This window comes from Nerophis lumbriciformis, linkage group LG21 (genome assembly GCF_033978685.3).
Source record: "Nerophis lumbriciformis linkage group LG21, RoL_Nlum_v2.1, whole genome shotgun sequence".
Lineage (NCBI taxonomy): Eukaryota > Metazoa > Chordata > Actinopteri > Syngnathiformes > Syngnathidae > Nerophis > Nerophis lumbriciformis.
In genome coordinates, this window is record NC_084568.2 from 3,714,572 (window position 1) to 3,740,646 (window position 26,075).

Sequence of the window (26,075 nt, forward strand, 5' to 3'; positions counted from 1 at the left end):
TTATGTCCCATTGCATAAGGACTCCCTGTGGGATAATAATGCAAGTACCGTATTTTCTGGACCGTAGGGCGCACCGCATTAAAAGGCACACTGCTGCTAAGCGGGTCTAGTCAGGTCTATTTTCATACAAAAGGCGCACCGGATTATAGGGCGCGTTAAATTAGCCATATCATTATTATTTTTTTCTAAATGCAAAACACTTCTCTGTGGTTTACATCAGTGATTTTCACACACATATAAATAAATATATATATATATATATATATATATATATATATATATATATATATATATATATATACAGTATATACACATATAAATATATATATATATATATATATACACACACACACACACACACACACATATATATATACACATATGTGTGTATATATATGTGTTATAGACATAATATAATATATATATATATATATATATATATATATATATATATAATATTAGTTGAGTTTTCTGTGGTTTATCCGTTATACAGTGCTCAATACCGAGGTAAAATGGAATATACGTTAGTTCAGGGAAAAAAACACAGAGGCTATATCATCCCTGCAAGCCTGTTTCGCAGGTTTCCCTGCTCGTCAGGGGATTTTATTGATGGTTGATTGGTTTTATTTTATTTATTTACTTCAATAAAATCCCCTGCGAAACAGGCTTGTCGGGATGACATAGCCTCTGTGTTTTTTCCTGACCTAACGTGTGTGTGTGTATGTATATATATATGTGTATATATATATACTGTATATAAAATAAAAACATTTGGGACGAATTATGATTGTGTATAAAATTATTCTTTGTACATTAATTATTATTATTTATTTGAACTTAATCCCTTTTTGTTTCTATATGGGTGACACAAAAGTCAACGTGTACTCATTCCAAACAGGATTAGTTCTTAAAAGGTTTATTTATGATCAGTCCTGATAGCGGGGCTTTCCTGCCAGAAGGATTTATCATCTGCTTCAAAGAAGCGGTTTTAATAACTCATGTAATGTTTTCGGGGATTTTCCATAACCAAAAAAAACCAACACAGTCTAGCGAGTGACACAGTGAAGACGTCAGGGATGGATGGAAAAAAACTTCTTGAATTATTTCTACTTGGAAAATTCCATTGCAAAAATACGCATTTCCTGTGTCTAAATAATTTTTCAGATGGCTGAATAAGTCTCACTTAATTTCACACAACAGAAGTAATCTGCGTGTCCCTGGAACGTTGTTGTGAACATTTGGCAGCACAAAGACTCACTTCACTGCTTTTTGTGATGCAAAGAAGGTCAACTCACGGGGTTTCTGCCCACGACTTCAGGATTGTTGACCACAGCCACCAGGTAGATGATGGTGAGGGCAGAATTGAGCACATACGAGCAGAAGAGGTTCTTGTGCAGGGTGATTCTTTGGCAGCTCAGACTCCTGCATCAACACACATCAACATTTCTCTTTCAATCAATGCAATCTTCTTCTAAACAACTATTATTTTGCCTTATACCTACGGATGGGTTTACATTTCAACCAATACGGTACCAATTCCCGCTAGGAATGGATGCGGGTACTCAACAGCTACTTGTGTGTGTTAATAAATACTCTTTTTGATATCACATTCTAGTGTTGTCACGATACCAATATTTTGTAACCGCTACCAAAATGTATTTCGGTACTTTTTGATACTTTTCTAAATAAATGGGATCACAAAATATGCCATTATTAGCTTTATTTTAAGAAAAAATATTGGTGTACATTAAACATACGTTTATTATTGCAAGTTTGTTCTTACATAAAATAGTGAACATACTAGACAAGTAGTCTTGCAGAAGTAAGTAAACAAACAAAGACTCCTAATTAGTAATTAGTAACATATTGTGTCATTTATCTACAAACCCCGTTTCCATATGAGTTGGGAAATTGTGTTAGATGTAAATATAAACGGAATACAATGATTTGCAAATTTTCAACCCATATTCAATTGAATGCACTACAAAGACAACATATTTGATGTTCAAACTCATAAACTTTATTTATTTTTTGCAAGTAATCATTAACTTAGAATTTCATGGCTGCAACACGTGACAAAGTAGTTGGGAAAGGGCATGTTCACCACTGTGTTACATGGCCTTTCCTTTTAACAACACTCAGTAAACGTTTGGGAACTGAGGAGACACATTTTTGAAGCTTCTCAGGTGGAATTCTTTCCCATTCTTGCTTGATGTACAGCTTAAGTTGTTCAACAGTCCGGGGGTCTCCGTTGTGCTATTTTAGGCTTCACATTTTCAATGGGAGACAGGTCTGGACTCCAGGCAGGCCAGTCTAGTACCCGCACTCTTTTACTATGAAGCCACGTTGATGTAACACGTGGCTTGGCATTGTCTTGCTGAAATAAGCAGGGGCGTCCATGCTTGGATGGCAACATATGTTGCTCCAAAACCTGTATGTACCTTTCAGCATTAATGTAGTAGAAGCATTTAAGTCCCATCTTAAAACTCATTTGTATACTCTAGCCTTTAAATAGCCCCCCTGTTAGACCAGTTGATCTGCCGTTTCTTTTCTTTTCTCCTCTGCTCCCCTTTTCCTTGGGGGGGGGGGGGGGGGGGGGGGGGGTCCGGTGGCCATGGATGAAGTGCTGGCTGTCCAGAGTCGGGACCCGGGGTGGACCGCTCGCCTGTGCATCGGCTGGGAACATCTCTGCGCTGCTGACCCATCTCCGCTCGGGATGGTGTCCTGCTGGCCCCACTATGGACTGGACTCTTACTATTATGTTGGATCCACTATGGACTGGACTCTCACAATATTATGTCAGACCCACTCGACATCCATTGCTTTCGGTCTCCCCTAGAGGGGGGGGGTTACCCACATATGCGGTCCTCTCCAAGGTTTCTCATAGTCATTCACATCGACGTCCCACTGGGGTGAGTTTTTCCTTGCCCGTATGTGGGCTTTGTACCGAGGATGTCGTTGTGGCTTGTGCAGCCCTTTGAGACACTTGTGATTTAGGGCTATATAAATAAAGATTGATTGATTGATTGATTGATAATGCCGCCTTCACAGATGTGTAAGTTACCCATGTCTTGGGCACTAATACACCCCCATACCATCACAGATGCTGGCTTTTACACTTTGCGCCTATAACAATCCGGGATGGTTCTTTTCCTCTTTGGTCCGGAGGACACGACGTCCACAGTTTCCAAAAACAATTTGAAATGTGGACTCGTCAGACCACAGAACACTTTTCCACTTTGTATCAGTCCATCTTAGATGAGCTCAGGCCCAGCGAAGCCGACGGCGTTTCTGGGTGTTGTTGATAAACCTTGCATAGGAGAGTTTTAACTTGCACTTACAGATGTAGCGACCAACTGTAGTTACTGACAGTGGGTTTCTGAAGTGTTCCTGAGCCCATGTGGTGATATCCTTTACACACTGATGTCGCTTGTTGATGCAGTACAGCCTGAGGGATGGAAGGTCACGGGCTTAGCTGCTTACGTGCAGTGATTTCTCCACATTCTCTGAACCCTTTGATGATATTACGGACCGTAGATGGTGAAATCCCCAAATTCCTCGCAATAGCTGGTTGAGAAAGGTTTTTCTTAAACTGTTCAACAATTTGCTCACGCATTTGTTGACAAAGTGGTGACCCTCACCCCCATCCTTGTTTGTGAATGACTGAGCATTTCATGGAATCTACTTTTATACCCAATCATGGCACCCACCCGTTCCCAATTAGCCTGTTCACCTGTGGGATGTTCCAAATAAGTGTTTGATGAGCATTCCTCAACTTTATCAGTATTTATTGCCACCTTTCCCAACTTCTTTGTCACGTGTTGCTGGCGTCAAATTCTAAAGTTAATGATTATTTGCAAAAAAAAGATGTTTAAATATGTTGTCTTTGTAGCATATTCAACTGAATATGGGTTGAAAATGATTTGCAAATCATTGTATTCCGTTTATATTTACATCTAACACAATTTCCCAGCTCATATGGAAACGGGGTTTGTACTTATTATTTTGTCAACATTATGAGGGACAAACTGTAAAAATGTATTATTAATCTACTTGTTCATTTACTGTTAATATCTGCTTATTTTCTCTTTCAACATGTTCTATCTACACTTCTGTTAAAATGTAATAATCACTTATTCTTCTCTTCTTTGATACTTTACATTAGTTTTGGATGATACCACACATTTAGGTATGGATCCGATACCAAGTATTTACAGGATCATACATTGGTCATATTCAAAGTCCTCATGTGTCCAGGGACGTATTTACTGACTTTATAAACATAATTTAAGATTTTAAGATTTTGTGACGATAAAAAATATCGATTTAATCATAGTATCGACTAGATACGCTCTTGTACTTGGTATCATTACAGTAAATGTTAGGTGTAGATCCACCCATGGCATTTGTATCCTACAGTGTGTAGTGAAGCATGTTTAGCTATTCCTCGCTGACGTATGCAGTAACATATTGTGTCATTTATTATTCTTTTATTTTGTCAACATTATGAGGGACAAACTGTAAAAAAGGATTATTAATCTACTTGTTCATTTACTGTTAATATCTGCTTATTTTCTGTTTCAACATGTTCTATCTACACTTCTGTTAAAATGTAATAATCACTTGTTCTTCTCTTCTTTGATACTTTACATTAGTTTTGGATGATACCATACATTTAGGTATCGATCCGATACCAAGTAGTTACAGGATCATACATTGGTCATATTCAAAGTCCTCATGTGTCCAGGGACAGATTTACTGACTTTATAAACATAATGGTTTTTTAAAAAAAGGAAACAAATATCTAGTTTCGACTAGATACGCTCCTGTACTTGGTATCATTACAGTGGATGTCAGGTGAAGATCCACCCATGGCGTTTGTTTACATTGTGACGGCGGTGAGCTATTGTATCCTCCTACGGTGTGTAGTGAAGCATGTTTAGCTATTCCTCATCCTGCAGTGATAATGATACTTGTAAGAAACTTACTTTATTTGTTGCCATGGAGACAAGGATTAGAAACACTGCGGGTGGAATTTAGCCTCTAGCTAGCTAGCTATGTCTTAAAGCACCTCTTCCTGAGGGTGTTTCAGTGTTATAACTTCACCTTTATCTGGTTTTACCGTCCAATCTCCCTTTTCTGTCTACACACTGTGTCTGCTTGTAAGTACTCTGTGTGTGTGCGCTGCCGAACATGCTCCTCTACTCGTAAAACCAGCAATGTCTCAAAATGTCACAAAAAAACGGTACTTTTCAAACAGAGTATAGTACCGTTTTTGATTCATAAGTACAGCGATTCTGTATTAGTACTGGTATACAGTACAACCCTACTTGGTACTGTATTGGATGGATACTAGTAGGGGTGTGGGAAAAAATCAATTCGAATTCGAATCGCGATTCTCACGTTGTGCGATTCGGAATAGATTCTCATTTTTAAAAAATCGATTTAAAAATGTATTTAAATTTTTATTTTATTTTTTATTTTTTTAATTAATCAATCCAACAAAACAATACACAGCAATACCATAACAATGCCAAACCCGACCCAGCAACACTCAGAAGTGCAATAAACAGAGCAATTGAGAGGAGACACAAACACCACACAGAACAAACCAAAAGTAGTGAAACAAAAATGAATATTATCAACAACAGTATCAATATTAGTTACAATTTCAACATAGCAGTGATTAAAAATCCCTCATTGACATTATCATTAGACATTTATATAAAATTTAAAAAAAAAGAACAATAGTGTCACAGTGGCTTACACTTGCATCGCATCTCATAAGCTTGACAACCAGAGGTGGGTAGAGTAGCCAGAAATTGTACTCAAGTAAGAGTACTGTTACTTTAGAGATTTATTACTCAAGTAAAAGTAAGGAATAGTCACCCAAATATTTACTTGAGTAAAAGTAAAAAGTATGTTGTGAAAAAACTACTCAAGTACTGAGTAACTGATGAGTAACATACACACACATATCATATCATATATATATATATATATAAATATATATATATATATATATATGTATGTGTGGGAAAAAAATCACAAGACTATTTCATCTCTACAGGCCTGTTTCATGAGGGGGGGTACCCTCAATCATCAGGAGATTTTAATGGGAGCATTCGCATACCATGGTTTATATAGGGCACAGAGTGGGTGGGTACAGGCTGGCGTAGAGGCGTGGTGATTGGCTCATGCTCACCACGCCTCTACGCCAGCCTGTACCCACCCACTCTGTGCCCTATATAAACCATGGTATGCGAATGCTCCCATTAAAATCTCCTGATGATTGAGGATACCCCCCCTCATGAAACAGGCCTGTAGAGATGAAATAGTCTTGTGATTTTTTTCCCACACATACATATATTGCGCTCTACTACGGTATCGAGCACTATTTTTTGGATAACCTTATTAAGACATATATATATATATATATATATATATATATATATATATATATATATATATATATATATATACACACACATAAATATATATATATATATATATATATATATATATATATATATATATATATATATATATATACACACACACACATATATATATATACAGTATATAATTTATATTTATTTATTTTGCCGTTTTTGTTTACATGTTAAAGGTGTTTTAATGAATATACATGCATGTTTAACACATATAGATTCCTTTCTTTCATGAAGACAAGAATATAAGTTGGTGTATTACCTGATTCTGATGACTTGCATTGATTGTAATCAGACAGTAGTGATGATAACGTCCACGTTTTCAAATGGAGGAGAAAAAAAGTTCCTCCTTTCTGTCTAATACCACATGAAAGTGGTTGGTTTTTGGCATCTTATTTGTCCAGCTTCCATATTCGTTTTTATACACTTTACAAGAAATACATTGGCGGCAAACTCCGTAGCTTGCTAGCTTGTTTGCGCTGGCTTTCGGAGACTCTTATTTTGAAAGCGCATGCGCGATGGAGCGGCACTTTTATTGTGAAGACAGGAACTGTGCAGTCAGTCTTTAGGCTTTTGACGGGAAAAATTGTCTTTTTTTCCTTCACAGTTTTGATTGATTGATTGAAACGTTTATTAGTAGATTGCACAGTACAGTATATATTCCGTACAATTGACCACTAAATGGTAACACCCCAATAAGTTTTTCAACTTGTTTAAGTCAGGTCATGTGACCACCTGGCTCTGTTTGATTGGTCCAACGTCACCAGTGACTGCATCTGATTGGTGGAACGGAGTGAACGTCACCAGTGACTGTATTTGTTGAAACGCAGGCACTATGAAGGTCTGTCTGACAGACCAAAACAAACAAAGCGTGCATTAACAGATCGATACAAATTAGTAGCGAGTAGCGAGCTGAATGTAGATAAAAGTAGCGGAGTAAAAGTAGCGTTCCTTCTCTATAAATATACTCAAGTAAAAGTAAAAGTATGTTGCATTAAAACTACTCTTAGAAGTACAATTTATCCCAAAAGTTACTCAAGTAGATGTAACGGAGTAAATGTAGCGCGTTACTACCCACCTCTGTTGACAACACACTGTGTCCAATATGTTCACAAAGATAAAAGAAGTCATATTTTTGGTTCATTTAATAGTTAAAACAAATGTCCATTATTGCAATCAGTTGATAAAACATTGTCCTTTACAATTATACAAGCTTTTTACTCTGCTTGCATGTCAGCAGACTGGGGTAGATCCTGCTAAAATCCTATGTATTCAATGAATAGACAATCCTTTTGAATCGGGAAAAAAATCGTTCATTGATTTTGAATTGAATCGTGACCCCAAGAATCAATATTGATTCGAATCGTGGGACACCCAAAGATTCACAGCCCTAGATACCAGCATTCTCAGTATTGCCCACCTCTACTGATTGGACACAATGACAGCTGGTGAATGTATTTTTAGAATGGCTGTTTCTGAGAATATCCGTGCTCCTGTGGACAAACTGCAAACCATGATGATCTAAATGTTTAGTGGACCGATCACGGCTTCAGCCGCCACATTCCCTCGTAAGCCTCACGTCTGGATCTTGTAACGCACACACTTTAGGACTCGGAGTGGTTCTGCGCTTAGAAGAAAGAGCCAACTTGTCACTTTGATTCATTTTTCCTCCCAGCAGGTCTTAAGATTGGTGATCCTGCATCTGCAGGGAGATGAACGATGGCGGAGAGAAAGTTCTGCAAAGGACTGGTACAAGATCCAGACTCCATAACGGTAAGCACACAAGGTTTTTTTTTTTTTTTTTTCCAAATGTAGAATGCAACGACAGACCCAACAAGGGAGCCATTGCAAATATTACCAACAGCACAAGGACCCCCTGTTGGGTAACGTAATAGAATGAAGGAGCCCACAAACTTCTCTGTACTTTACTTGGAAGAAATCTCAGCATTGTCACAAACTGTCACTTAATAGTACAACAATAACATCAAATGATGCACAAAAATGTGTTTAAAAATGCACACAGAGCGAGGAGAGGCTTGTCACCAACATTCCCTCTAAGGCAGGGGTGTCAAACTCAAATACAGAGTGGGCCAAAATGTCAAAGTGAACAAAGCCGCGGGCCAAGGTTGAACAAATGAACCTTTTGATAGGGACCCAAACAAGTTTTGCATTGAATATTGAACAAGCAAGGCTTATATAACTTTATAGTGACATGCAAAATCGAGCTTCAAATGAGGTCAAAGAAAAACGGTAAAAAGAAAGTGAAAACTGGGTAACAAAATAAGGTAAGAAGTTGGTAAACAAAAAGGGAAAAGTAGGTTAAAAAAAGGTAAAACGTAGGTAAAAAGAGAAGGTCAAAAGTACCGTATTTTCCGCACCATAAGGCGCCCTGGGTTATAAGCCGCGCCTTCAATGAACGGCATATTTCAAAACTTTGTCCACCTATAAGCCGCCCCGTGTTATAAGCCGCATCTAACTGCGCTAAAGGGAATGTCAAAAAAACAGTCAGATAGGTCAGTCAAACTTTAATAATATATTAAAAACCAGCGTGATGTGGGCGCGCATGGAGTCGTATATCAACATGGACGGAGCTGCGTGAAAAAAGCCACCCGGCCTCTTCGCGTAAACTTCCCTTAACCACTCGCTCATCTTTTCTTCATCCATCCATCCCTTCGAGTTAGCTTTTATGATGACGCCGGCTGGAAAGGTCTCTTTTGGCAAGGTCTTCCTTTTGAATATCACCATGGGTGGAAGTTTCTGGCCATTAGCATGGCAAGCTAGAACCACAGTGAAGGATGACTTCTCATTCCCTGTGGTGCGAATATTCACCGTACGTGCTCCCGTTGTATCCACAGTGCGGTTCACAGGAATATCAAAAGTCAGTGGAACCTCGTCCATGTTGATAATGTTCTCTGGCCGGATCTTTTTTTCAGCTATCTTGTTTTTACAATATGCACGGAAAGTAGCCAGCTTTTCTTGAAAGTCTTTAGGCAGTTGCTGTGAAATAGTAGTCCGTGTGCGGATGGAGAGATTGCGTTTTTTCATGAACCGGAAACCTGTCGCTTAGTAGGAGCCATTTTGTGGTCTTTACAGATGTAAACACACAAAGGAAATGAAACGTAATATCCGCGCGCTTCTTCTTCTTCTACGGGGGCGGGTGGTTGCTTACAGTAGAAGAAGAAGCGCTTCCTCTTCTATGGGGGCGGGTGCTTACCTTGGCGGTTGCTTGCGTAGAAGAAGAAGCGCTTCCTCTTCTACGGGGAAAAAAGATGGCGGCTGTTTACCGTAGTTGCGAGACCTAAACTTTATGAAAATGAATCTTAATATTAATCCATATATAAAGCGCACCGGGTTATAAGCCGCACTGTCAGCTTTTGAGTAAATTTGTGGTTTTTAGGTGCGGCTAATAGTGCGGAAAATACGGTAGGTATAAAGAAAGTAAACATTGGATACAAAATAAGGGAAAAAAAAAAAAAAAAGGTAAAAAGAGGGTAAAAGAAAGTAAAAATTATCTGAAACAATAGGTAAAAAGGTTTAAAAAAGTAATAGGTAGGTAAAAAGAAAGTCAAAAGGAGGTAAAAACAAGGCAAAAAAAGGTAGGTAAAGTATAAAGTGATAAATGGTCAAAAGTATGTAAATAGTGGATGAAAAAAAAAGGTAAAATGTAAGTAAAAATAAGGTCAAATGAAAGTAAAAAGTAGATAAGAAAAGTGGTTTATTTGCCAACTTAGAAGCAGCTTTGCACTGTGGAGGGACGTTAGCCGCCAGCTAGTATGCTACATGTTTGCTTATCGCTGTCAAATTTAATTAATTAATTAATTAAAAAATATCAATGGCATATCAAATTAAATTTAAATAAAAATTGAATGCCTCTTTTCTATTTGCAGCCTTCTGAGGTAAATATCAACATTAACTTTTTCCACAGGCTAATAATAAATGTGAAAATAAAATAACAATAATGAATGAATCAAACATTCAAGCCTTGAAGTAGCAAAAGAAACGCTGAATATTGAACAAGCAACGCTTATATAACTTAATAGTGCAAAATCAACCTTCAAAAACCAAACGAAAAAACATCAATGGTATGTTAAATAAAATTTAAATAAAAAATTGAATGCCCCTTTTCTATTTGCAGCCTTCTGAGGTAAATATCAACATTTTGGTGGTAGCGGGGGGTGTATATTGTAGTGTCCCCGGAAGAATTAGTGCTGCAAGGGGTTCTGGGTATTTGTTCTGTTGTGTTACGGTGCGGATGTTCTCCCGAAATGTGTTTGTCATTCTTGTTTGGTGTGGGTTCGCATATTTGTAACAGTGTTAAAGTTGTTTATAAGCCCACCCTCGGTGTGACCTGTATGGCTATTGACCAAGTATGCTTTGCATTCACTTGTGTGTGTGTGTGTTAAAGCCGCATATATTATGTGACTGGGCCGGCACGCTGTTTGTATGAAGGAAAAGCGGACGTGACGACAGGTTGTAGAGGACGCTAAAGGCAGTGCCTTTAAGGCACGCCCCCAATATTGTTGTCCGGGTGGAAATCGGGAGAAATTCGGGAGAATGGTTGCCCCGGGAGATTTCCGGGAGGGGCACTGAAATTCGGGAGTCTCCCAGGAAAATCGGGAGGGTTGGCAAGTATGAGTATTAGCGGCGAATGTGGCACCGCCGCTGTATAATACCGGCGGGCCAGCTCTAATGTTAATTTGATATTGCCTCAAGGGCCAAATTAAATTACACGGCGGGCCACATTTGGCCCGCGGGTCAGAGTTGGACACCCATGCTCCAAGGTGTGCGCCCGTGCAATTGCGCACTGGTAGGTAGGTAGGTCTTCATTGTCATTGCACAAGTACAACAAAACTTTGTTTTCAGCACAAACCCGTTCAAGATGAGATAAACAAACAGTGTACAGGGTTACAGAACAGGAACGCTGGTTGGGTCGCCACAAGGTGCCCCGTAAAAGATGGGAAAAAGGTCAACGCTGGGGAAGGAGGAGTAAAAAAATACAATCTAGACTGGGCTCCTAAGGTGGCCCAGTCTGGAGTGGGAAAAAAACCTCCATAGCAAAGCATATATACATATTACAACATACATCTCGAGACTAGCAACAGAGGGGAGGGAGTGCGGGGCCACGGTGGGCGGGTGCAGCTCCTCAGGCGCTGCCCATCCATCCATCACCCCTAAGGGATTCGCGTCAAGGGCGTTGGATGGGGGGTGGGGTAATACGTAATACGCAAATACGTCTCATATGTTTAAAAAAGCACACAGAGCGAGGAGAGGGTTGTCACCAACGTTCCCTCTAAGGTTTGCGCCTGTGCAATTGCGCACTGGTAAGTAGGTAGGTAGGTAGGTAGGTCTTTATTGTCATTGCACAAGTACAACAAAACTTTGTTTTCAGCACAAACCCGTTCAAGATGAGATAAACAAACAGTGTACAGGGTTACAGAACAGGAACGCTGGTTGGGTCGCCACAAGGTGCCCCGTAAAAGATGGGAAAAAGGTCAACGCTGGGGAAGGAGGAGTAAAAAAATACAATCTAGACTGGGCTCCTAAGGTGGCCCAGTCTGGAGTGGGAAAAAAACCTCCATAGCAAAGCATATATACATATTACAACATACATCTCGAGACTAGCAACAGAGGGGAGGGAGTGCGGGGCCACGGTGGGAGGGTGCAGCTCCTCAGGCGCTGCCCATCCATCCATCACCCCTAAGGGATTCGCGTCAAGGGCGTTGGATGGGGGGTGGGGTAATACGTAATACGCAAATACGTCTCATATGTTTAAAAAAGCACACAGAGCGAGGAGAGGGTTGTCACCAACGTTCCCTCTAAGGTTTGCGCCTGTGCAATTGCGCACTGGTAAGTAGGTAGGTAGGTAGGTAGGTCTTTATTGTCATTGCACAAGTACAACGAAACTTTGTTTTCAGCACAAACCCGTTCAAGATTAGACAAACAGTGTACAGGGTTACAGAACAGGAACGCTGATGGGTCGCCACAAGGTGCCCCGTAAAAGATGGGAAAAAGGTAAACGCTGAGGAAGGATGAGTAAAAAAAATACAATCTAGACTGGGCTCCTAAGGGGGCCCAGTCTGGAGTGGGAAAAAACCTCCATAGCAAAGCACATATACATATTACAACATACATCTCCAGATATCTAGCAACAGAGGGGAGGGAGTGGGGGGCCATGGTGGAAGGCTGCAGCTATTCAGGCGCTGCCCATCCGTCCGTCACCCCTAAGGGATTCGCGTCAAGGGCGTTGGATTGGGGCTGGGGTATGTACTGTATGTGTGGCGTATATTTTTTTGTGGATGCATGTGTGTGTGTAAGCCTGCTGTGTGTCTCTGTTCCGCGGCCTTGATGTCGTGCAGTCGCTAGTCAGTCCAAAGTCAACAGGTGTGTGTCCATGAGAGACAAGAAGGGAGTTTGTTGTGTCTTCCCTGCACTGTCCTTCAGGAGAGTCTCCAAGCCAGGGAAACAATCCAAGTTAGAATGTTTTGTATGCGAGTGAAAATAACTTTTGCTTTTCACTCTAAATTGTCCATGACTGGTCCTCCAAATTCGAACGGCAAATTCTGCCACAGTTGTCAAAAATATTGGAAAAACTATTTGATAATAGACCCTGTGGCTTCATTGAAAAGCACAAATTATTATCTGATTGTCAATATGGGTTCCGACAAAAATAGGTCAACTTCATTAGCTTTAATTGATTTAATAGAGAACATTACTAATGGTATCGAGAAGAACACATTTGTTATAAGACCTGCAAAAGGCTTTCGATACCATTGACCACCAGATTTTGGTAAATAAAGTGTAAAACTATGGCATAAGGGGATTGGCTGTGAGATGGCTGAAGAGCTACTTGAATGAGAGACAGCAGATTGTTCAGATCAACCAACATCAATCTACACTCATGAACATAACCTGTGGAGTCCCCCAGGGGTCCATACTGGGACCCACACTATTTATAATGAAGTTCTTCTTCTTTGCTGACGATACAAGCATTACATGTGCAGGCAGGCCCGGCCCTAACCAATCTGGCGCCCTAGGCAAGATTTTAGGTGGCGCCCCCCCACATCGGCAGTGAAGTGTATATACTCACAAGAAACCGAATAGCTTTGTCTTTGACCTTTTTTTTTACTTAAAGAAAGCAAATTAACAATCAGAATAGTTAACAAGATAAAAAAAATATGAATAAATAAATGAATGCAAAAAATAAAAAATGAATATATGAAATACAATATTTTTTACATACATATTGCTTAATTAACATTAATGATGTGCACTTTAACAACTAGGCTTACAACTAAACCTCATATATAAAGGGGTGGAAAAGTGACTATTACCTGCAGGTCAAACATTAGCTAACCAGAAGGCAATAACAATGTAAACAAAAAACACCTGCTTAAAAGATCTAATACAAATGTCCCTGAGGAATGTAAGGTGGGAGTACTGTAATTACCTAACGTTACATTATTATTTTCCATAACAATTTAGCCCCCTCCACAATATTAACCCGACGTTAAAACAGAACTAGCTATGTATTGATTAGCAATTCCCGAATCATATAACATTAGCTTAATGCTAAATAGCCAGGTTACTATCACATTCTGTAACAGACAAATAATTTCATGTAGGCTAACGTTACCTACCTGCTACCTCTGTCTTTTTCTCGTTTCTCCTCCTCTTCTTTTCAATTTTTTCTTCCCTGGGCACCTGACAGTTTTGGCCGTTTTGACATCTTGTGTTGATTTTTTGATGTGGTGACGTCCAAAAAGAGTCATGATACGGGAAGGGAGGGGGCGCACCGTGCGGGGGGGGGGGGGTAATGTTGTAACAAATAATATTTCTATTATATAGGCTTTACTTTGCATTTTAATTAACGTGTGATTATTTTTTGTATTTAGAAGTAATAGTACCAAAATTTATTTTTTTTCTCCAACATTTGTGGAACTGGCGTGGCGGCCCCTGGTGGACGGCGCCCTTAGCATTTGCCTATACGGCCTATGCCAGGGGCCGGCCCTGTGTGCAGGTGACGACGTGAAGCAACTTCTGGCCTCTGTAACTGAGGAGTTCAAAACTTGGTTTAATACCAACAAATTGTCTCTGAATTTAAAGAAGACCAAAATCATGCTCTTTAGCAATGGCAAAAGTAATATACCCATCAGGATCGTTATTGATGATACACCAATAGAATACGTTCAACAAAATTCATTCTTAGGAGTGGTAATAGATGAAAATATATCATGGAAGCCTCATATAAATTACCTGAGGACAAAAGTTGCTAAATGTGTTGGAATGATGAGGAGATGATGTCATTTACTGAACACCAACGCTCTGCTGTTATTGTATCATTCATTTATTATGTCGTATTTAAACTATTGTGTTGAAGTCTGGGGAAATTGTTATAAATCTCATCTACAGCCTTTAGTCACTCTGCAGAAAAAGGCCATTAGGATTGTGTCCAATGTTCACTACTTACATCATTCAAATCCACTATTCATGGAGTTAAAGCAACTTCAACTGCACCATGTGATCAACTTTAAAACTGCTCAAATGATGTTTAGGGCATCCCAAAACTCTCTACCATCCAATATACAGAACCTATTCCAGGATAGAGATGCTCATCATAGTTCATACTTGCCAACCTTGAGACCTCCGATTTCAGGAGGTGGGGGGTGGGGGGCGTGGTTAAGAGGAGAGGAGTATATTGACAGCTAGAATTCAATAAGTCAAGTATTTCATACATATATATATATATATATATATATATATATATATATATATATATATATATATATATATATATATACAGTATATATATATATATGTATGTATGTGTGGGAAAAAAATCACAAGACTATTTCATCTCTACAGGCCTGTTTCATGAGGGGGTTCCCTCAATCATCAGGAGATTTTAATGGGAGCATTCACATACCATGGTTTATATAGGGCACAGAGTGGGTGGGTACAGGCTGGTGTAGGGGCGTGGTGATTGGCTCATGTGTTACCTAGGAGGTGTTTCCGTCTGTGGCGGCATGCTGATACAATTTCGCTGCGCTTGTTGAGGGATGACAGGTCTGGACGGTATATGATAAACAGTTTCTCTTTCAAGCATAGGTTGCATCTTTTATTACCACTATTGTAAGGTGTGCTGGATGCAAGAATTTGCCATGTTATTGAATATTCAACATTATTGTCTTTGAGGTCCCAAATGTGTTTGCTGAGTTCTGTGGTATTTCGCAGGTTTTTGTTCCTGAAAGAAGCCTTGTGATTGTTCCATCTGGTTTTGAATTCTCCCTCGGTTAATCCTACATATGTGTCGGATGTGTTAATGTCCTTGCGTATTACCTTAGATTGGTAGACAACTGATGTTTGTAAGCACCCCCCGTTGAGAGGGCAATCAGGTTTCTTTCGACAGTTACAGCCTTTGTTGGTTTTGGAGTCGCTCTGTCTGGGGGCCGACGGCTCATTTGCAATTGTTTTGTTGTGGTTTGAGATGATTTGTCGTATATTGTTCATGCAGCTGTAGCTCAATTTAATGTTGTTCTTGTTGAATACTTTTCTTAGGGTGTTGTCTTTGGGAAAGTGTTTGTCAATCAGATTGAGGAATTTGTGTCCAATGTTAGTTGAGACGTTTTTGCTGTATGGGGGGTATATATATATATATATATATATATATATATATATATATATATATATATATATATATATGTATTAGAGATGCGCGGTTTGCGGGCACAACCGCGGATTATCCGCGGATCGGGCGGATGAAATTAAAAAAAATTTGATTTTATCCGCGGGTCGGGTCGGGCGGTTGGGAAAAAAAAAAAAAAGATTTTAAATAGATTCAGGCGGGTGGCAGTTAAACCAATTGGGAAATATATATACATAGTTAAATGTTGTTACCCACATACGAAAAACGAGCAGGCACCTGCTGCATATGCCACAACAGAAGAAGAAAAAAAAAAGAGATGGACACTTTTACGGAGCGGAGAAGGGACGGCTCGCCGGGGTCCGGGACCGAGGCCCCTTCCCCCGAGAGGGCCCCACCGGGAGCCGTAGCTGAGGCGATCCGCGAGAAGGGCCCGACGCACGTCCAGGGTCACCACCGCGCCCACCGCACCGACACCCCGCCTCGTCCGCCTTCGCCGCGGCCGGCGTCACGCGCAGCAGGTAAGCAGCTTACCTGCCCGCCACCCCCGTGGCCGGGGGCTCGTAACAGGGGTCACTCCGCGCGCTCCGCCCGCGCAGCTTACCTGCCCGCCACCCCTGTTGCCGGGGGCGCGTAACAGGGGTCACTCCGCGCGCAGTGCGCTCACGAAAGGGGTGGGGCTCACCCTGGTTGATATAGACAGCAGGACAGTGGCCATGGAAGTCGGAACCCGCTAAGGAGTGTGTAACAACCCACCAGCCCTGAAAATGGATGGCGCTGGAGCGTCGGGCCCATACCCGGCCGTCGCCGGCAGCGAGATGCGCTTGGAGGTGCGCTCAGCGCGGCTCCCATATGATTGCGCACTGGTGTGCGTCTGAGCCGTGACAGCGTGGCACGCGAATGTCTGTGCTGCATTGGATCAGTCTCCTCATTCTTTAACAGGCAAAAGCTTTATAACCTCACTAATGCCTTGCATCGTCTATATTAGATATATAACAACGGGCGGGTACGGGCGGATGCGGTTCTGATTAAATGTTAGTTCGGGTGGATGGCGGATGGTTGACGACTTTCTGATGCGGTTGCGGATGAAATAATTGCCTATCCGCGCATCTCTAATATATATATATATATATATATATATATATATATATATATATATATATATATATATATATATATATATATATGTCTTAATAAGGTTATCCAAAAAATAGTGCTCGATACCGTAGTAGAGCGCAATATATGTATGTGTGGGAAAAAATCACAAGACTATTTCATCTCTACAGGCCTGTTTCATGAGGGGGGTTTCCTCAATCATCAGGAGATTTTTATATATATATATATATATCTACATCCTGAAAATATGCAAACAAAACTGTTTAGATAATTGATACTTCAAACTTGCATAAATAACATTTTGGAATATAACTCTGAGAGTTTCAAAATGTAATGAATAAAATGCTAAAGTTGTTGATAAACAAGCAATTATTTTAATAATTAAATATGGTCATTTTAAATGAATTATTATGATAATTTAAAATTAATTATTTCAAATATGTTTATTTTAATGTATAATTCTAATGCCTGGATGTAATAAGGAGTCAGAAAAAATACAAATAAAAATACAATTAATTTTGATGTTTTTAGCAAAATATAGTAAAAATGCATTTAGTTTTTTTTTGTTTTTTGTTTTATTAATAAATATATTTATTTTTAGGTAAGATAAACATAATAATACAAGTTATCTCTAGTCTGGATGATTTAGTTCTTGTCACCCTGTTGTCCTCCCGTCGTGAAAAAAGGCTGTCCTCACTCAGGTCCGCATGGAGCTGGAGGGGGCGTGGCCTCCAGCTCCGGCTGAAAATCGGGAGATTTTCGGGAGAGGCGCTGAATTTCGGGAGTCTCCCGGAAAATTTGGGAGGGTTGGCAAGTATGCCATAGTAACAGTCTAAGAGGAAACAACAAATTATATTTGCCTGAATTTAGAACAACTTTAAAAATCAATGTGCATTTCAGTGCGTGGAGTCAGTCTGTGGAACAACTTAGGGGACCAGTTAAAAACCTGTTCCAACATGATTCCATTTAAAAGACTGTTTAAAAAAGAAGTACTGAAGAAGTACGAGGAGGAAAGAGAGTGATGCCCTCAGCACAGAACCATGGGAGAGAGGTGTATGGTTAGAGAGAGAGAGAGAGAGAGAGAGAGAGAGAGAGAGTGTGTGTGTGTGTGTGTGTGTGTGTGTGTGTGTGTGTGTGTGTGTGTGTGTGTGTGTGTGTGTGTGTGTGTGTGTGTGTGTGTGTGTGTGTGTGTGTGTGTGTGTGTGTGTGTGTGTGTTTTGTCTCGTCTTGTCTCATAGTAACAGTGGTACTATTATATTGTTAGTGTACAGGAGTTGTTCTTGTTTTTGTTTGTATGGTATTGTTGTTGTATTATATTGTTTATGTTAAATGTGGAATGAGTGAGAGGGCAGTGTTTCCCACACATTCATTTATTTGTGGCGGCCCGCCACGAAAGAATTACGTCCGCCACAAATGGATTTTTCGGCTTTCGACTCGCTCGACCGCTCATAAAAGCAATGGGACTCTGTCTGTGAATGTTGCTTGTAGTTACAACTCCGGTGCAGTAGTTGGCGGTAGCCTACTATGCATTGTAACTCCGCCAATAGCACTTAATTCACCTGGTGGGCCAGAAGAAGAAGAAGAAGACGGCGGAGTAAAAGAACGGACCGACCGGATCAAAATACGCGGGTGATATAGGTTGTAGGTAGATAAGTTATAGCTGCATCGCTCGTGGCTCGTCATATATTTAACGTTAATCCGCGATTTCACGGAGCGTTTCACTCACGGTGAGCAGCCTGACGCTGCTTCATTAACACCGCCGCTGTTGTCACGTGTTACCATACCGACGAGCTAACGTGTCCAGGTTATAACCCTGTTGTCAATAAACACACGTGGAGACGGTGCTTCAGATACTGCATTAATAATGGAGCTAAATTGTCCACTGTCCACTGCAGCATGTGAATGCAATGAAAATAATAAAATCTGAGCCAACCAGCTGTTAAAATGTTGTCCAGGTTAATGTTTTGGCCATTAAAGGCCCTTCATTTCAAGATTTCAACTGTGATCGGGCTTTAAACAGGTGGCTGACCTGTTCAGATGGGTGTAACTCAGGGGTGCTCACACTTTTTCTGCAGGCGAGCTACTTTTCAATTGAACAAGTCGTGGGGATCTACCTCATTCATATATATAATTTATATTTACTTATTTATGAAATATATGTTTTTGTTAACAAGTTAAAGGTGTTTAATGATAATGCAAGCATGTTTAACACATATAGTTAATATTGTTAATACATTAAAGGTGTTTAATGATAATACAAGTATGTTTAATACATATAGTTAATATTGTTAACAAGTTAAAGGTGTTTAAAGATAATACAAGCATGTTTAACACATATTGTTAATAAATTAAAGGTGTTTAATGATAATACAAGTATGTTTAATACATATAGTTAATATTGTTAACAAGTTAAAGGTGTTTAATGACAATACAAGCATGTTTAACACATATAGTTAATATTGTTAACAAGTTAAAAGTGTTTAAAGATAATACAAGCATGTTTAACACATATAGTTAATATTGTTAACAAGTTAAGGTGTTTAAAAATAATACAAGCATGTTTAACACATATAGATTCCTTTCTTTCATGAAGACAAGAATATAAGTTGGTGTATTACCTGATTGTGATGACTTGCATTGATAGGAATCAGACAGTGGTGCTGATAACGTCCGCATTTTCGAATGGAGGAGAAAAAAAGTCCTCCTTTCTGTCCAATACCACATGAAAGTGGTTGGTTTTTGGCATCTTATTTGTCCAGCTTCCGTACTCCTTTGTATACACTTTACAAGAAATACATTGTCGGCAAACTCCGTAGCTTGCTAGCTTGTGCACGCCAGCTTTCTGAGACTCTTATTTTGTATGCGCAATTGTGCAGTCGGTCTTTGGAGTTTTGACGACAGGTACGGCGCCAGAGTCTGTTGAAATAAAGTGTTTCTCGCCTTCCTGTCGGTAATTTTAATGAGCTAAATATGTACATAAAGTGTTGTACTTATATTCCAACTCCGCGTTCTTCTTGGTCATCGCCGCTGCCGCCGTCACCCCCCGCCCCCCGACCACACCACCACAAATAGATGCCTGTCCTGTGGGAAACACTGGAGGGGTTGGGATATTATAAGCATCCGCTTCATCCAACCCCTTTTCTAGCCTTGCACAAATGCCCCTGCAATGATGTGAAAAAAAAGTGTTGTACTGTGCAGGTGTGAAATAAATACTTCAATTAAAACAAATAAATAAATAAGCGCATAACAATTTTCAATGTAACTTACGACTCGCGGCCACAACAGAGAAAACAGTTTTCGTCGTCATTGTTCAATTATTGTAACGTTTGTCGAGACGCTTTGAGGAGGAGATGAATTCCATTGATCACTTTGAGCAAGACTCTTTTATTGTCGGCCATAAGCACATGACCAACAATATTGGTAAACAATTTCTATCCAGCAGAACTGCTCATTTTCTGCCGTACAAACAAGACCAAAACCAAGTTTGTCATATCAACAGCACCCGCTCGCTCTTTCTCACTTGCGCCAACACATGCACATTAGGCACTTAGCCAGTGATGCGTTTACAGCCACACAAAAAGTCGGACAACTCTATGTAAACTTATGAGCACAATTTTATGTATGTATATATATATATATATAATATATATATATTATATATATATATATATATACATACATACAATTGTGCTGAAGTATTATTCAATAAATATATTTATAAAGGATTTTTGAATTGTTGCTATTTTTAGAATATTTTTAAAAAATCTCACGTACCCCTTGGCATACCTTCAAGTACCCCCAGGGGTTCGCGTACCCCCATTTGAGAACCACTATACTAGGTCATAAAATCAGTGTCAGTTGAGTCAGTCCATAGGTTGCCTGTAGGGATTTTTAATGTCCAGCAGATGTCAGTATTTAGTGACACACTATCGACACAGTATCAATACAGTTTTGCAATGAGTCGAAACGCTTCATGACGCCTCATCAACCCATCACTAGTAGATAGGTTATAGCTGCATCGCTCGCGGCTCGTCATATATTTAACGTTAATCTGTGATTTCACCGAGCGTTTCACTGACGGTGAGCCTGACGCTGCTTCATTAACACCGCCACTGTTTGACTCGGGGGCCGGGCAGACGCACGTAGTAACAGTCACCTGTTACAATACCGACGAGCTAACGTGTCCAGGTTATAACCATGTTGTCAATAAACACACATGGACTGAAGCTAAATTGTCCACTGTCCACTGCAGCATGTGAATGCAATGAAAATAATACAATCTGAGCCAACCAGCTGTTAAAATGTTGTCCAGGTTAATGTTTTGGCCATTAAAGGCCCTTCATTTCAAGATTTCAACTGTGATCGGGCTTTAAACAGGTGGCTGACCTGTTCAGATGAGTGTAACTGCTACTGGTCAAATAATGTGAAATAGCATTTAAATTTACATGTATGCAATGCCATTTAAATATAATTTTAGATAATAATAATAATAATAATAATTACTGTGTAGTGTTGTAAATAGTCAACGGGAAGGATTTTAGTAAGATATAAGCCATGAGCACTACACAGCCAGAAAAAAACCTAGGCAGGACAAGTAAAAATATTGGGGCAAGTAGATTTGAGAAGTCAGGCAAGTAGAAAAAACCTTAACGTTGAACCCTGCATGTGTTGAGCTGCTGCCGCTTAAGGTTAGACGGTACTGTACATAGAGCGGTTCTGCTCGTTAGTAATAAAATCTAATGTTGGATGTTCACTCCTTCACACAGATGAGTATAGAAAAATATTTTCAACGGCCGAAAAGGGCTGGACTTGGAGAGGAGGTAGGCCGACAGTCCGGACCACAGGTGCGACCTGTTCAGCAGCAGCAGGAGGAGGAGGAGGAGGTTGACTGACTGTGGCAGGACACCTCTGCCTCTGTTTCACTTCATGTTGCTGGTAAATAATATGGTTGTAGTAGTAGGCTAAAGTTAAATTATTTAGTATTCACAAATTAAAGGGGCAGAGCTTTAAGAGACATTTTAGCTTTTATATTTTATAAGATATATTTTTTGTAAGAACCACAATTAATAAATATATTTCAGTGAATAACTAATTGTTCAAATCTGTATATAAATATGTACATAAAATGTTGTAATTATATTCCAACTCCGCGTTCTTCTTGGTCATCGCCGCTGCCGCCACCACAAACCCCCCCCACAACCCCCCACCCCCCACCCCGCCCCGCCCCCCGACCACACCACCACAAATAGATGCCTGTCCTGTGGGAAACACTGTAATATATATATATATATATATATATATATATATATATATATTGCCAAAAGTATTTGGCCGCCTGCCTTGACTCACATATGCCATCCCTTTCCTAACCCATAGGGTTCAATATGATGTGGGTCCACCTTTTGCAGCTATTACAGCTTCAACTCTTCTGGTAAGGCTGTCCACAAGGTTGCGGAGTGTGTTTATAGCAATTTTCCACCATTCTTCCAAAAGCGCATTGGTGAGGTCACACACTGATGTTGGTGGAGAAGGCCTGGCTCTCAGTCTCCGTTCTAATTCATCCCAAAGGTGTTCTCTCGGGTTCAGGTCAGGACTCTGTTTATCCACACCAGACTCTGTCATCCATGCCTTTATGGACTTTGCTTTGTGCACTGGTGCACAGTCATGTTGGAAGAGGAAGGGGCCCGCTCCAAACTGTTCCCACAAGGTTTGGAGCATGGAATTGTCCAAAATGTTTTGGTATCCTGGAGCATTCAAAGTTCCTTTCACTGGAACTAAGAGGCCAAGCCCAACTCCTGGAAAAACAACCCCACACCATAATTCCTCTGCTGACCCCTCTCTGTCAGTTTACGTGGCTGAGTTGCTGTTGTTCCCAAACTCTTCAATTTTTTTATAATAAAGCCGACAGTTGACTTTGGAATATTTTAGGATCGAGGACATTTCACGACTGGATTTGTTGCACAGGTGGCATCCTATGACAGTTCCACGCTGGAAATCACTGAGAACGGCCTATTCTTTCACAAATGTTTGTAGAAACAGTCTCCATGCCTAAGTGCTTGATTTTATACACCGGGCCAAGTGATTAGGACACCTGATTTTCATCATTTGGATGGGTGGCCAAATACTTTTGGCAATATAGAGTATATACTTATATAAATACTTGGATATATTTGACAAAGTTCCAGGAATGTACACATGATCCCATGCTTACATCTCATTGTGCAACATGTGAATGTTTTAATGGCAACTAAATGCAATATCTGACAGGGGTGCAAATTATTCCACCCAGACCTACAATACTAGTCCTCAGCTGATAAAAACCCCCAATATTTTTTGTTATTGTCATTGTAAATTGGCCTATTATTATTAGAAAATAATCTCATGGTTATTGACTGCTGTCATTTGATTATAATAATACAACATTGAACTTATTTAGTCAGGTTTGGGACAGGTGTGCTGCTGCTGTTGCTCCACTGGGTGCTCAAGGAGTTTTTGCCTTTGCTCACACACGTGACACATTAGAGCAGTGGTTCTCAAACTTTTTTTGTCATCCCCCACTTTGGACAAGGGGGAGTTTTCAAGCCCCACCTGCCCCCATCACCCCAACAGAGCGCTAATGCCAAGCTTTAACATTTTCAAATTTATTGAACATCAAGTTGTATACATTCGAACTCAATAACATAAAATAACATTAAGTTCAATAATAAATAAAATAACTGTGCAGCTGTGGTATAACTTGCATCAAGTTCAATAATAAATAAAATAACTTCCATCAAGTTCAATAATAAATAAAACAAAAGTGTTATAACTTGCATCAAGTTCAATAATAAATCAAAAAAAGTGTTAACTTGCATCACGTTCAATAATAAATCAAAAAAACTGTTATAACTTGCATCAAGTTCAATAATAAATCAAATAACTTGCATCAAGTTCAATAATAAATCAAAAAAAGTGTTATAACTTGCATGAAGTTCAATAATAAATCAAATAAAAGTGTTATAACTTGCATCAAGTTCAATAATAAATCAAATAACTTGCATCAAGTTCAATAATAAATCAAAAAAAGTGTTATAACTTGCATCAAGTTCAATAATAAATAAAACAAAAGTGTTATAACTTTCATCAAGTTCAATAATAAATCAAAAAAAGTGTTATAACTTGCATCAAGTTCAATAATAAATAAAACAAAAGTGTTATAACTTGCATCAAGTTCAATAATAAATCAAAAAAATCAAAACAAGTGTTATAACTTGCATCAAGTTCAATAATAAATCAAATAACTTGCATCAAGTTCAATAATAAATACAATAAAAGTGCCACTTTGCAATCTTTGCAAAAAAAAAAGGAGGAGCTATGCATTTGGCAAGACAGGGCAAGTGACAGCACTTTTCCCCCAGGAGAGCCACCTTGCTTCACTGTGAAACAGCACGGCTGTATGATCAGCTCCCATTTCCTCACACAGTGCAGAGAACAGTCGCGCTTTCAGTGGTCGTGTTTTGATCAAATTTACCGCGCTCACAACATCTGTTAAAACCTCATTGAGTTCGGGGCTGAGCTGCCTTGACGCGAGTGCTTCCCGGTGAATGACACAGTGTGTGTCCGTCAGATTTTTGTTTCTCTGCAGGCGCTGGCTCTGGCTCGACGACCTTTGAGGTGCGAGTCACAAATGTATATATTTGTGTAATTGTGGTCCACACATTAGCCTGCTACCCATCCGCGCGAAAGTTTGTTCCGCTTAGCCCCGCCCCCATTAGTTACTGTTGCTATGTCTGTCAAACTTTCGCTCCTACCGAGAAATATAAAGCCTACAGTAAAAATAAGTACCGGTAATTTCCATTTATTTATATAGTGGATTTCACAGACAGAATCACAAAGTGATTTACAGTGTGTATAGAAAATGAAAGCATAGTAAAAAAAATAATCTAAGAATATAATAATTAAAAAAAAAAATTTAAAGTGAAATTTCCTCCCGTTCCTCGCGCCCCACCTGTCATGTCTCTATTCCCCACCAGTGGGGCGCGCCCCACACTTTGAGAAACGCTGCATTAGAGGGAATATTGGATGTCACAGTACCTGAAGTAGAAGAAGATGGCCAAAGAGATGAGCAGGGAGGCTATAGATAAGGCATGACCCACAATAGCCATGTAGAACAGGATGTAGGCTGACTGCAAACAAACACACAAACATATAGAATGTCAATGTTACCACGCAATTCCCATTTTTTCGTGGTACATTTAATGGGTTTTGCCCAGCGAAAGACTTCAATCACCGAAACCGGATGTTGTGGTGAGGTCAGCGGGAAGCAAGTGCTCGTCTGGAGTGGATGCAACATGACCGCAGTAGAGATGCAACCATAAACGGTATTAAAGATAAACCTCCCGATGGTTATTATTACGGTTTTAAATTAAAATGGACAAACTGAGTTATAGGTGCACTATGACTGGCGCCAGCTCACTAACTTAAATGCCATCCATCCATCTTTTTCCGCTTACCCGAGGTCGGGTGGTGGGGGCAGCAGCCTGAGCAGGGAAGCCCAGACTTTCCTCTGGATGGGAACGTAGATCGACCGGTAAATTGAGAGCTTTGCCTTCCGGCTCAGCTCCTTCTTCACCACAACGGATCGACACAGCGTCCGCATTACTGATGATGCCGCCTGTCAATCTTACCATCCACACTTCCCTCACTCGTGAACAAGACTCCAAGGTACTTGAACTCCTCCACTTGGGGCAGGGTCTCCTCCCCAACCCGGAGATGGCACACCACCCTTGTCCGGGCGAGAACCATGGACTTGGACTAGGAGGTGCTGATTCCCATCCCAGTCGCTTTACACTCGGCTGCAAACCATTCAGCCGGGAGACATAGTCTACCCA

The 26,075-nt window shown here is 40.0% G+C and overlaps 1 protein-coding gene across 3 annotated transcripts in view; it reads right to left on the reverse strand.

Annotated features, from left to right (window-relative positions):
• The window catches only part of calcr (calcitonin receptor), a 107,394-nt gene that overhangs the window by 46,833 nt on the left and 34,486 nt on the right, over positions 1 to 26,075 (reverse strand). For all 3 annotated transcript variants that reach the window (XM_061983225.2, XM_061983226.2, XM_061983223.2), the window contains exons 13-14: positions 25,279 to 25,370; positions 1,296 to 1,422 (exon numbers count right to left, since the gene is read on the reverse strand). In XM_061983225.2, coding sequence (XP_061839209.1) covers positions 1,296 to 1,422; positions 25,279 to 25,370 — 219 coding nt within the window. The remainder of the gene's footprint in view (positions 1 to 1,295; positions 1,423 to 25,278; positions 25,371 to 26,075) is intronic.